This window comes from Cetorhinus maximus, chromosome 9 (genome assembly GCF_964194155.1).
Source record: "Cetorhinus maximus chromosome 9, sCetMax3.hap1.1, whole genome shotgun sequence".
In the NCBI taxonomy this organism is placed as follows: domain Eukaryota; kingdom Metazoa; phylum Chordata; class Chondrichthyes; order Lamniformes; family Cetorhinidae; genus Cetorhinus; species Cetorhinus maximus.
The window spans coordinates 94,617,655-94,632,116 of NC_135887.1; the positions used below are offsets into that span (position 1 = coordinate 94,617,655).

A 14,462-nucleotide genomic window follows, 5' to 3' on the forward strand; every position below is an offset into this window, starting at 1 on the left:
GAGCTGCAAATTTAGTAAACAGTAAAATGGGAATATGAGAGGCTCACAGGAACTAATAATTAGAAACAAAGAAACACTTTCATGACCCCAGGACCCCAAAGCACTTCACAGCCAATTAAGTACAAATTTAAAAATTAATTCAGGTAGAAAATAGGAACAGTTTTTATCTTTAGTTTCATGCTAAAATAAATGAGTTTACCAAGCTGAACTGAATATTCTTGTTGCAACCATTGATGTAGGAAATATTAAAATGGTATGGCATAAGAGTTGAATTATTGGGAATTAAGGATTAATTTTGGCAGATCACAATAATAAGCCTTCTATGCTTATTTTTTAACCTTAAAAACCATATACAGTTGAATTGAAGAGTTTATTTACCCTTATTCTGTTGAAAGTATTAACTCTCATGCAACTGATCTCCAGAACCTCACCTGTGTCTGTTTTTTTAAGTGAACCTATGTGGATAGTGAATGTTAGTTTGGAATTCAACTGTGGAGTTGATTGGGAGGTGGTGGGGGCGGTGGCAGGGAGTTCACCTCAATTGAGTCTAATCTGGCCTCCTCATTTGACATATATTTCTTCATCCATCCCAGCAAAAACCACTAGTATTGGCAGGAACAATAGCTTACTTCCCCCACAATGTCCAATGCCCTAAAACTATTTGTAGATCAGCCAGCTTAGCACAACTTCAGACCTCTCCTGGCGTCCATAGCTCAGTACAACACAGGATAATGAATTTACTAATTGGACAATTGGGGAAGCTCATTTTTTTTTGTGTAGCATTAATGAACCAACAAGAGAGAAAACCCTACTTGACCTCGTCCTCACCAATCTACCTGCCTCAGATGCACCTGCCCATGACAGTATTGGTAGGAGTGACCAATGCACACTCCTTGTAGAGGCAAATTCCCGTCTTCACATTGAGGTTACCCTCCATCATGTTGTGTGGCACTACCACTGTGCTAAATGGGATAGATTTTGAACAGATCTAGCAACTCAAAACTGGGTGTCCATGAGGTGGCATAGGCCATCAGCAATAGCAGAATTGTATACAAATGCAATCTATAACCTCATGGCCTGGCATATCCCCCACTCTGTCAAAGCTGTGAGATCAACCCTGGTTCAACAAAGAGCGCAGTAGGGAATGCCAGGAGCAGCACCAAGCACACCTAAAAATGAGATGTCAACCTGATAAAGCTACAACATAGGACTACTTGCATGCCAAACAATGGAAGGAGCATGCGATAGACAGAACTCAGAGCTGAGCAATTCCATAGCGAAGGGTTCAGACCAAAGCTCTGCAGTCTTGCAACATTCAGGTGTGAATGGTGGTGGGCAATTAAATAACTGGAGGAGATGAGGCTCCACAAATATCCCCATCCTCAATTATTGGTAGCCCAGCATATCAGCGCAAAATACAAGGCTGAAGCCTTTCCAGTCATCTTCAGTCAGAAGTGCCAAGTGGATGATCCAACTCAGCCTTCTCCAGGAGTCCCCAGCATCACAGATGCCAGTCTTCAGCCAATTCAATTCATTCCACGTGATATCAAGAAATGGCTGAAGGCACTGGATACTGCAAAGGCTATGGGCCCTAACAGCATTCCGGTAATAGTGCTGAAGACATGCGTTCCAGTACCAGCTGCACCCCTTGTCAAGCTGCTCCAGTACAGCTACAACACTGGCATCTACCTGGCAATGTGGAAAATTGCCCAGGTATGTCCTGTGACAAAAATCAGGTTAATCCAACCTGACCAATTACTGCTCCATCAGCCTACTCTCAATTATCAGCGAAGTGATAGAGGGTGTTGTTGACAGTGCCAGCGGCACTTGCTTAGCAATAACCTGCTCACTGATGCTCAGTTTGGGTTCTGCCAGGGCCACTCAGCTCCTGATCTTATTACAGCCTTGGTTCAAACACATACAAAAGAGCTGAACTTCACAGGTGAGGTGAGATTGACTACCTTTGCCATTGATACAGCATTTGACCGACTATGGCATCAAGGAGCCCTAGAAAAACTGGCACCAATTGAAATAAGGGGGAAAACTCTCCACCATTTGGAGTCATACCTAGCAGAAAGGAAGATTGTTGCAGTTGTTGTAGGTCAATCACCTCAGCCCCAAGACATCATTGCAGCAGTTCCTCAGGATGGTGACCTAGGTCCAACCATCTTCAACTGTACCATCATTGACCTTTTCTCCATCATAAGGTCAGAAGCTCAGATGGTCACTGATGATTGCACAATGTTCAGCAACTTTTGTGACTCCTCAGATACTGAAGCAGTCCATGTTCAAATGGAGCAAGACCTGGACAACATTTGGCTTGGGCTGATTAGTGGCAAATAACATTCATGCCTCACAGATGCCAAGCAGTGACCGTCTCCAATCAGAGAGAATCCAACCAGTTTCCCTTGACATTCAATGGCATTACCATCGCTGAATCTCCCATTATCAATATCCTGGGGTTTCCATTGACCAGAATCTGACCTAGACTAGCCATATAAATACTGTGGCTACAAGACTAGATCAAAGGTTAGGAATTCTGTCGCTAGTAACTCACCTCCTGACTCCCCAAAGCCTGTCCACCATCTACAAGGTAGAAGTCAAGAGTGTGATGGAATACTCTCTGCTTCCCTGGACGAGTGCAGCTCCAACAACAATCAAGAAGTTCCACATCATCCAGGACAAGGCAGCCCACTTAATTGGCACCACATCCAACACCTTAAACTTCTCCACCTCTGATGCACAATGGCAACAGTGTGTACCATCTACACGATGCACTGCAGCAACTCACCAAGACTCCTTTGGCAGTACCTTCCAAGCCCGTGACCTCTACCATCTAGAAGGACAATGACAACAGATGTATGGGAACACCACCATCTGCAAGCTCCCCTCTATGCCACACACCATCCTGACTTGGAAGTCTGTCGCTGTTCCTTCACTGTGGTTGGGTCAATATCCAGGAACTCCCTTCCAAACAACACTGTGGGTGTACCTACACCACATGGACTGCAGCTGTTCAAAAAGACAATGCACCGCCAACTTCTCAAGGGAATGTAGGGATGGGCAATAAATGCTGGAAGTGACGCTCATATCCCATTAAAGAATTTCAAAAATGATAACATCATTAAAAGAGCTGTATACGATGGTCAATATCAGTCTGTCCTGTCAGTATTTTTGTACAAAGTGATGAAATCTTGGAAATTAACATTTTATAATTAACAGACATTTATACTATACATACCGAAGAGGAAATAATGTACTTTGAAAGTTAGAGTACTTGAGCTTATTGATAAACATGTGTATCAGCATGTGCTTGAATGTTTCAGGGGATATGAATGTGCTGATTTGGGGTATGGTCATCTAGTGGTTATGTCATCTAATAGGGCAATGGCCTAGAACAATAATGCACAGTTCAAATGGTAATTTGAATTCAGTTTTAAAGTTGAATTCTGAAGGGTGAATTAGATTACATGGAAACATGTACACTTCAATTTATATCCTTTTAATGTTAGCAGAGAGCTCCTTAATTCACTGCCTCTTTGCCAAGATTAAAACTTTAACTGCCATTTGGGTATCTTGAAGTAGAGTTTTATGCATGTACAATACTCTACGTTTGCTGAAACAGATTGTGGAGCTGGTGACATAATTTGGATCAGTGACCTATACATAGCTTTAAGCTCGACCCAATCACAAATCAGCACCAGTATAGATTCCAACTTGATTAAAATGTACACCATTAAACAGGGTGCAGTGACCAATTACTTTATATAAAATATATTTCAACCATGTGGCTGCACTTTCACAATCACAAAGTACAGTATGAATTATGAAATATGAAAACTCAATTACAATATTTTAAGTCCTACTTCCCAACTCAAGGAGCTAAGTCAGCATACTATGACGTTAAATGTTTAAACTACAGAACAACAAAATGCGAAAATTGGAGAACTTTATTCTGCATAAAATAATTATTTTGAAATGGGTTATTAGTTTTCTACTGCCACAGAAATGTTTTGTAAGATATATTGTTTCCATTCATTACTTGAATAAAAGAAGCACAAAAGAAACTGAAATGTAGACGTTGGCAAAGTTTCCATGTGATCTTTTGCAGAGAGAACTGGTGTTGTTTCTCAGTGGTCCTTTCCGATTCAGTTTCATTGAGGTTTGCCTAATTGCTTTTGCCATTCATAAAGCAAAGCCCTGCAGTGTTTGCATCATCTGTGAATCAACAGTTCTTAATAATTTACTGCCTGTGCAAGGTTATTGAAATTCACAGCAATAACATAATAACTTTCATTTTCTCTGCCTTTTTATTTATTTATTATTTTTCCTATACTTTGTATCAAGGTGTTAGATATTCTTTGAAATAGCCACTGAAAATACTTGTGCAAATTTGCATAAATCAAGTTAGCTGAGCTGTAACAAAATACTGCAAGGGTAACTTCAGTGTTAGGGGGTAGGTTGTTGATTAGATTTCTGGACTCTAAGCTTTGTTAAATTAACCCCCGACCAATAGCTGCCTCTGTCTCTACCACAATTGACTGAATCATTTAGCTAACCATAAACTCATCCCTGAACTCAATATTCCATCCTGTCATGAACTTTGTCACTTACTGACTGGAATTGATTATAATGATTCGATTATACACTGTTTAGAGTCCAAAAAGGAGAGTGGGGGTGCAGGGATGGTGGAAGAGTAGGGTGCGGTATTTTTCAAATGTCAAATTTTCAAGATTACTTTACTTGTAAAGGATAGTAATATTGACAATTTAAAGATTCTCAACCATTAATTTGACCTGATTTCAATTGAAAAGTATTTGATGTGATTTTAAGAAAGACTAAACACTAGTTCAGTTCACCACTTGTCTACAGTGCTTTTGTACATAACTGGGCAGGTGGGCAGCTTGCTTCTACTAATTGAAGTGGCTGCAAAAAGGTGTGTGAGGTTAGTCTGTTGTCCTGCAATGCCACTTCTGGTGGATCTGGTTGACACTTGATATATCTGTTATGGTTAGGTTAAGAGTGAGAAATGTAGGGTGAACCAGTGTTTGAAGACTGCATCGTACAAGGCATTGGTATACCAGTACAATGTATCCTTATTTACTTATTTTCCTCTGAAATTTTGTAAGCCAGTACCTGCATATTTGATTAAAGAAACAAACTGAAACCCAAGTGCTTTTAACTACCACTTGGTACCTTTATGTTAGACAATTCAATTCTAAGAATCTAGTCTTGTTCCTGTATACAGTTTTTCAATTCCTGCATGCGGAGTTAGGATTTGGTTCCTTAGTGGTGCAATCAATTTTGTCATATGACTGCTGTTGTATTTTTTAAAAACATTTTCTTCCACCTTCCTTCTGTTCCATTCCTTTGTTTATCTATAAGCTTTTACAGTTCTTGAAAGACCTGCATCTGAAATGTTAACTGATCTGTTCTGCCCATAAATGTTGATTGAACCTCTGAGTGCTTCCAGCATTTTCTATCTTTGTTTCATGTTTCCAATATCTGTATTTTTTGCTTTCTATTCAGTTATCACATTCCCCTACCCTTTTCCCATACCGTTTATTCTTTTTTAATTTTCAAATTCATCCACTTCCCTTTTACAAATTCTGAATTCTGATTCCACTACTCTTTCTAATGAAATCATCTTGCATGAGAAATAGGAACAGTGGTAGACTCTATTGCCCCTCAAGCCTGCTCCTGAATAAAGTTTATGTTGTGTCATGTACTTAATACACAAATCAATATAGTAAAAATATTGATATACCAGCTGTCTGTCAGGCTTTTCCTCTGATACCTGTTCTCCTACCTTTAATTTTATTTTTGTGGTATTGGAATACCGAATTGACTAGGCGTAACATGGATGGCTTAATATTGTGAAAGAATGCTGTCAATGAAATACGTTAATGATCTGAAACATAGTTGGTTACTAAATAACTTTAGACTGGTTTTAATATTTCTGTGAAAATTATATTTGCATCCACATTTATGTTCCCTCTGCCTTTTGCAAAGGCTGGTGAGATGGGGAAGAGGGAGGTTCAATGAGACAGTATCTCTTTGTGCGAAACAGTGAAATGATCATTGTTGAATCAATTGGCACTATCAGTATAAATGTTCAAAGAGACAGAAAAGTCTGGAGATGGATAAAGTGAGTCCAATAAGTAGAGTTATGGTGAGATAAAGTGGGGGAAAAACAGAAATAGGGAATGTATTGTTTTAACTCTAGCCAACTTTGTTTCTCTGTCTCTCAGATCTATGGATCTCCCTGTTCTGGTTGGAGACCTAAAACTGGTGATAAATGAACCAAGTCGTCTGCCAATGCTTGATGCTATCCGACCACTTATTCCACTAAAACACCAAGTGGAATATGATAACCTGACACCAAAACGATCACGGTAAGGTGGAGATTGTAAGAAGGAAACCAAGGCATAATTAATTTTTAAAATAGTAATATAACTCTGAATGTGTTCCTTGAGTTAAACATTCTCTTTACAAGAAAATTAGTTGGTTTTCATAATTAGAGAAAATTCACTGCCTCGATCACTCTTTTTTACTGTACTTTTTACTGTACTAAGCAAATTCTCATTTGTATGCCAATATACCATTACTGTTGGGTTATTATATTAGTTTTATTTTACCAAAGTTGAGCTGGATGAGGTATGACTAGCAATATGAATTCATAATATTTTAATTTACTTTCCAAGCAAAAAGGAAAGATTATATTTATATTAAATTATGTTTATATTTATGTGTGGTTAGGTACTATATGATAAGAAACAAAACATTCCCAAATTTTAATAATAGTCTGTGCAGGGGTAGTACTAATGGTTATAAAGTTGATCAATGCAGCCTCATGCTAATAAGCTTGAGGTCCTGTTGAAAAATACAAGTCCCTGGATGTTTAGTGAGGATGGTCAACAGGTCTACTGTGATATTACAATGATTAATTAATTTGCTGACATGAAGAGTACTAACTCTGATAGCCCACAAAAACAGGCACAGGGATCACAATGCGTGACTAATCCCTGCTGATTGACTGCAATGCAGGCAACACACCAACTTCAACCAGCAATTCTAGCTGTGCTGTTGGTTGGCTGGATACCTGAGTAAGAGGTCAATGCCATGAGTGACTAGACCAATTAAAGCTCATCTGCACTAAAAGCTAGCTTGTACCTCTGGTGTCAGCTGTGGCTCAGTTCATAGCACCCTCGCCTTTGAATCAGGGGGTTGTGGGTTCACGTCCCACTCCCGGAAACCAAGAACTGTGATTGTACTCGAAATAGTTGCAATCTGTGACTGTTGATAACTCGAAAGAGTTTCAACCAGCAATTCTAGCTGGATACCTGAGTAAAAGGCCAATGCCATGAGTGACTAGACCAATTAAAGCTCATCTGCACTAAAAGCTAGCTTGTACCTCTGGTGTCAGCTGTGGCTCAGTTCATAGCACCCTCGCCTTTGAATCAGAGGGTTGTGGGTTCACGTCCCACTCCGGAAACCAAGAACTGTGATTGTACTCGAAAGAGTTGCAATCTGTGACTGTTGATAACTCGAAAGAGTTTAAATAGGTGGTGCTTTGTGGCTGTGGCAGCTGCTGACAGTCATGCTGGAAGCAAACCTGACCTGTGGAATATTGAGTAATGGCACAACATGGGAGATGTGGCATCCAAGTTTTTTTGGATGTTGCATTGGCAGCCTTTGTGGAGGAGGTGGAAAGTAGGAGAGATGTCCTGTATCTGCAGGGGTGAGGAGGCCCTCTAGATATGACTCATAAGCTAATGGGAGCAGATAACAGTAGAAGTCAGTGCTAGGAGTCAAACCACATGGACCTGGATGCAGTGCCTCAAGAATTCAATGATCCCTCATAAGTGGTCAAGGTCAGTGAACACATCTTCAAATGCGTATCCTAGTAACTGCGCCACTAGCCTCATACACTGCTCAATTCACCACACCCCTATCACTCAGTTACCAACAATCTCTTCCAATCAGGACGCATATCTAACATTCATTTAATTCACCACAACCTCACAATTTAAGCCTCACACCCAAATTTTACAGCTAGCACACACTGCCAGCAATTCAATCATGAAAGCTCCATCACCCAAACAGATTGCCTGACACTCACTGACACACTTCCTTCTCTCTTACAGGACAAGGTCACGCATATTGTGAGGCAGCAGGAGCTAACTGTAAGGGAGCCATGCCTGTTTGTATGTCCTATCCCCAATGGAAGAGACAGTGCTGGGCATTATTGGGATACTCATTGCTGAGACTGTAGCCAGCAGAGAAGCGGAAGCCATCGAAGATGATCATATCCTCATAGCTAATACACTTCTCACGTTCCAGCTCCCTTCATCCCATACTCTCTTATGACCTATAATCTCCAGATTATGTAAGCATGCACCTTGTACTTGCTCTCTCTGCACTATAGCCTTCACCTTATTCCTTTGCCCTTTCAGATACACAAGAAATGCAATCTGACCAGGCAGTGGGGGAACAGGAAGAAGTCAGCAATGAAGACTTACCATCACTTAATTTCAGATATTATATTTGTTTTAATTTAGAGGCTAACATAGAAACAGGATTTGCATGTGGTGAGAATTGCTTGCTCCAGGGCAGGGGTAAGGATAGCACAAGCGACAGCTCACTGGAGAGCAAGATTGCACATGGGTTCTGCTGCAGAGGACTCAGATGAGAACTTCGATGGACCAGTCCATGGAAGAACATTGATATGTTTGCATAACAAAATGTTCAGTGCATTGAGAAGCCTGTCAGAAAGCCTGCAGCAAATGTCAAGGAGCATGGAGTTCAGTACCAACTTGGCACATATTTTGCCCAGAGCTTGGAGCCTATCCTTTCCTGCAAGAAAGTGGTGGCCAATTTCATCAACAAGCATGTGGACCCTACCATGATGACTGTCTGATGGCCAATGTCTTAACTTCCAATTGCAGCACAAGCAGAAACCATCAGAAGTCATAATGCTGCAATGGAAGCTCAGACTGAAGTTGTACAATGTCAGCATGCAGCCTTGCAAGCACAGGCTGCTGCCCTCATGACACGTTGTGCAAATGTTCTTACAGGGTTTTGCAGCTCTCCAGCAATCTTTCCACTGACAGATTACTAGGATGGCTGAGGCGCCATCTTGGACGTGTGACAGTGTCTCTCTGGAGCACGAACTTCCTGGCCACTCTCAAGAAGACAACATTCACCCTCTCACTCTGCCTGTGCCCATGCTGTTGCTGCCTGTACTGAGGTGATGCAATGTGAAGCTGAGCCTTCTAGGCTCATAGGTTTTTGAGATCCTCCACCAAGGTCACACGCAGTCTCTTCCACTGAAAGTCACTGGCCACCCACCAACCATGCTGCAGCCACTGGGTTAGCACTACATCGGAACACTACAGCAGGTAAAGGCACATGGAACACAGGCACTAAGAGAATTCTCCTTTTTTTTGCAATATGGAAAGGTTTGTATAGAAGTTTTGAAGTCAGGGCCAAGGCCTTCAGCACCTGCCACACCATTGTAAACATTTGCTACTTTGAACAATAATAGAAAACGCCAACACTTCTAGAATTGAAGAAACAGCCAGAATAAATGAACCAGAAACTAACCTGTAAATAGTTGTCCATGCCTTCAAATAGTGCTGGTGATGGCTCCTTCCTCTTGCCGAACGTGAATTCAGCTTTGCGAGGTTAAGAGAGGATAGTAGCTGGAGCATTGAGCTCCAAAATGGCAGTAGTGGCGTTAAATCAGTGTTGTGTGCTGATTGAGGTGTTATGGACTGGAGTTTCTCCTCTCACCACCTGTCTATAAACAGAAATGTGTTTTGATTTGTTTCCCTCTTTATAAAGGGTGACGTATTTCCTAACCCCTCGGCTTTTGTGTGATCCAATTTTCTATTAATAACCCACAACAAACTTGAGATAGGATGGACTAAAAAAGGGTTAATTTATTGCACACATTCAAAATGCAAAAGGGGGGGTGGGGCGGGGTCACAGTGTCGCCTCCACACTCAGACAGTAAAGTGAGGAATAGAGAAAAGGAGATTTTAAAGTACAGAGATGACAGAGAAACTAAATATTGGTTCCAGAGTCCGGATTCAAAGTCAAAATGAGGTATTCCTTCACGGAGGTTAGAGGGCAGAAAACTGATGTTGTAGAATTCACTTATCCGGTGGTGTGGACTTCACAAAATGAGATAGACACATAGAGATGAATCAGTCTTGTAGGCATTGATACAGAATTTCCTGCAGTAGCAGTGTAGATGGGGGCCAGTTATTCAACCTGGGCAGAGCTCCTTTTCTGTAAGGCTGCTAGTCAGATGGTAAACAGTAGACTGAGCTATGTAGTTCAGCAAGGAAATATTGCTTGTTCCACAAGCCAGAGGCCCATGTCACATGACTCCCACCTCTCCACCAGACCTTTGGAAAGGATGTGTATCCATTGTCTGGATTCCAAAGACTGTTAAATTTCTCAGCCATTAGGAATTGAAAGACAGTTTGCGGGTCCTTTGTCTTAGCAGGCAATTCATCTCCTCCTGGCCAGTCTGGGTTATTAAATGCAGATGGCCTTTGTATAGCTCTCTTTGAAGCTGGGCTGCACAGTCCACAGGGATTCATTAATGGCTCCTTAGAGATAATGAGGTGTGAGTTTTCCTAATACTGCCTAAGTGACTTTTTTTGTTCAGGGGTCACAGACAGACGTAGGGTGGGATTTTTCATTCCTGTTGGCGGTGGGCGTGTTTGGCAGCGTGAGCGAACAATATGGCAAGAAGGCCAAAAATCGGTTTTACACCATTGTGAAACCAGTTTGCAATCGCCTGCTCTGCCCGTCAGTGGCGGGCCACCAATATCTGGAACCTAATTTCAATACTTTAGCATCTCATTATAAGCCCTGCTCGCCAAAATCATCCCCCCATGCTGGAATATCCAGGCACACACCGAGATGTTTCACAATTGTACATAAGCGATGTGCACCTGGTGAGCTGTGCTTCACTCAGGACTTTGAGCTTTATTTGCCAACCTTGCTTCGGGCAGCACTCACAGTGCCAGGCTTCGCAGGCAGCACCACATCACTTTTAGAGAGGGGTTCACAGACAGGTCTCTACCTACCAGACCAGCTGTAAGGCGGGGGTGACTTCTCAATGGCTGCAGGGCTAGGGCTTGCTTGGGGGAGGGGAAGAAGTTGGCTCATACAAGGGAAGAGACTGCAGGGTGAGGGCTGTACTGGGGAATGGGGGATTCCAGGGTGTGTGTAGGGGCTCATGTTGATCCGTGCAAGTGGCCTCAAGATGGTGAGGGCTGAGTAGACAGTCTCCAGAAGAGGAGATGTGACGGTCTGTGTAAGAGAGGGATTGGTGATGTCCCTTGAGCTGGCAGTGAGTGGGATGCCAGTGAATGTATGATGGCCTTGTGAGTGTGTGTGTTTAGAGTGATGAGATGGTTCCCTTACCCTGGCGGCACAGACAAGATTATTCATCCCCTTCCTGCACTGGATAGCTGGCCTCTTCTGTGCAGTGCTGGCACTGACCACCACTGTCACCACCTTCCAAGCTGGAATGGTGAGATTGCTGAGCCTCCTGCGGCCAGAGCAAGGATAGAGGACATCATGGCGGGTCTCCAAAAGGCATTCCAGTGAAAGGTCCCTGAACTCTTCTTGGCTTTCAGGGTCATGTCTTCATTGGAGCAGTCCTGGGCTGCAAGCATTGAGAACTGTGCGCGCAGCTGCAGTTTAGAAATGGCACCTGGAGTGAGGAAACGGTGAGGTAACGGCTTGGCAAGCGATTCAGAGGCTGCCCACCAGCGAGAGGGTGTGTTTCCTGTGGCTGCATAATTAATGAAGCAGGAAGGAGATGATATGGCGTGAAAACCTGCCATTGCGGCCGTCAGGTAAAACATTGTTTTTCATGCCCGCTACCGCACTTAATGCAAATCTGGGACGATTCTGCCCATAGCTTCAGCCATTTTAAAGGTCTTTGTTCAGTTTTAAAAGTTCAGAAATAGCAATGAGCATATCTATATACATTATGAAAATATACAGTGTGAGGTCTTAGTCCCTTGCAGAGGGAACAAACTGCCTGCTCTGCATAATGTTGATGGCCATTCACTGCACTCATGCTAACACCTGACATTTGAAACCATACTCCGGCATGAATTTGCACTTCAACAAAAACTCATACAGCTCATTTAATGTCATAAAGCATACAGGATAATAGCAGGAAAAATGTTGGAGAGGGAGAGAGAATAAGTAAATTAATACACACATTTTTTAGTAATATACTAAGGGATGATTTCACGAATCAGTACTCACTATGTGAGTGTGGCACCCTCCTGGGAGCACGAGATTGCGGAATCTCCTTTATAGTGAAGCACATTGCCAAGTTAAAAAGTCAGATAGCACTCTTAGGTGAGCACAATAAGCCGACTGACTCAAACAACTTTCTGTCACATATGAAAAGAAGGGCAGCTTTCTAACATTGAGTGAGTTCTACTAAAACAGTTTGGAAATGCTTTTGCCCAAACAATGCTTGCAGTTGTTATCCATGTTTTATACAGTAATGTGTTCACTTGGGATCATACAGTGGAACTCGCTACGATAAGAAGCTTTTTATGAAGAGAAACAATGCTGAATTGTTGAATAGCTAATTTCCTTGTTTTATGGGTTGCTTGAGTGACTATATAACCACACCAGGAATTCTGAAACTTCTAAATTATACGATAGGAGCTTGCTTGCTTAATGGTTTTACTGTTATCTCTTTCAAGCTTTAAAATAAAAATGGAGATCTAGAATCATGGAGTCATAGAGTTTTACAGCACAGAAAGAGGCCCTTTGACCCATTGTGTTCGCGCCGGTCATCGAGCCCCCATCTACTCTAATCCCATTTTCCAGCGCTTGGCCCATAGCCTTGTATGCTATGGCATTTCAAGTGTTCATCTAAATACTTCTTAAATGTTGTGAGGGTTCCCGCCTCTACCACCCTTTCAAGCAGTGAATTCCAGATACCCTCCACCCTCTGGGTGAAAAAAATTTCCTCAAATCCCCTCTAAATCTCCTGCTTACCTTAAATCTATGCCCCCTGGTTATTGACCCCTCTGCTAAGGGGAAAAGTTTCTTCCTATCTATGCCCCTCATAATTTTGTACACCTCAATCAGGCGCCCCTCAGCCTTTACTGCTCTAAGGAAAACAATCCCAGCCTACCTAGTCTCTCTTTATAGCTGAAACACTCCAGCCCAGGCAACATCCTGGTGAATCTCCTCTGCACCCTCTCTAGTGTAATAACATCCTTCCTATAGAGACCAGAACTGCACACACTACTCCAGATGTGGCCTAACGTTTTATACAGCTCCATCATAACCTCCCTGCTGTTGTATTCAATGCCTTGACTAATAATGCAAGTGTCTCATATGTCTTCTTAATCACCATATTTACCTGTCCTGCTGCCTTCAATGATCTATGGACATGCACACCAAGGTCCCTCTGATCCTCTGTACTTCCTAGGTCCTACCATTCATTGTGTACTCCCTTGCCTTGTTAGTCCTCCCCAAATGCATCACCTCACACTTTTCAGAATTAAATTCCATTTGCCACTGTTCTGCCCATCTGACCAGCCCTTCTATATCGTCCTGTAGTCTGAGGCTTTCCTCCTTGCTATTTACCACACCACCATTTTTCATGTCGCCTGCGAACTTACTAATCATACCCCCTGTATTCATGTCTAGATCATTAATGTACACTACAAACAGCAAGGGACCCAGCACCAAACCCTGCAATACACCACTGGACATAGGCTTCCAGTCACAAAAGCAACTCCACGGTCATCTCCCTCTGCCTCCTGCCACTAAGCCAATTTTTGGATTCAATTTGCCAAATTGCCCTGGATCCCATGGGCTCTTAACTCGTTGACCAGACTCCCATAAGAGACGTTGTCAGAAGCCTTACTGAAGCCCATGTAGACTACATCAACTACACTACCCTCTACGCACCTAGCAACCTCCGCAAAAAATTCAATCAAATTTGTTAGACATGATCTTCCCCGGACAAAGCCATGCTGACTATCCTTGATTAATCCTTTAATTTCCAAGTGGAGATTAATTCTGTCCTTAAGAATTTTTTCCAAAAATTCCCCTACCACTGATTGTTAGACTCATTGGCCTATAGTGCCCTGGTTCATCCCTACTACCCTTCTTGGGTCTGTGAAAGAAGGAATTCATTAAAGCAACATATTACTTAATTAAGTTTTCTAGACAATGGATTTAACTCCTGCAATACTTGATCATGGTTTAATAATGAATGAGGAAGACTGTTTAGCCCAAATTGATGTATGGTCCAAGAGAGATCCTAATATGCCCCATGCTAGCCAACAATTATTTCTCAAATGATTCCACAGACATTTCATCCACCTCTGTATCTGGAAGTTTATTCTGTGTTGATCACTCTTTGCATGAAGAAGGACTTCCTGACATTAATC

The 14,462-nt window shown here is 42.2% G+C and overlaps 1 protein-coding gene across 2 annotated transcripts in view; it reads left to right on the forward strand.

Moving 5' to 3' along the window:
• The window catches only part of ush1c (Usher syndrome 1C), a 279,860-nt gene that overhangs the window by 38,193 nt on the left and 227,205 nt on the right, over window positions 1-14,462 (forward strand). For both annotated transcript variants that reach the window (XM_078549127.1, XM_078549128.1), the window contains exon 3: window positions 6,252-6,395. In XM_078549127.1, coding sequence (XP_078405253.1) covers window positions 6,252-6,395 — 144 coding nt within the window. The remainder of the gene's footprint in view (window positions 1-6,251; window positions 6,396-14,462) is intronic.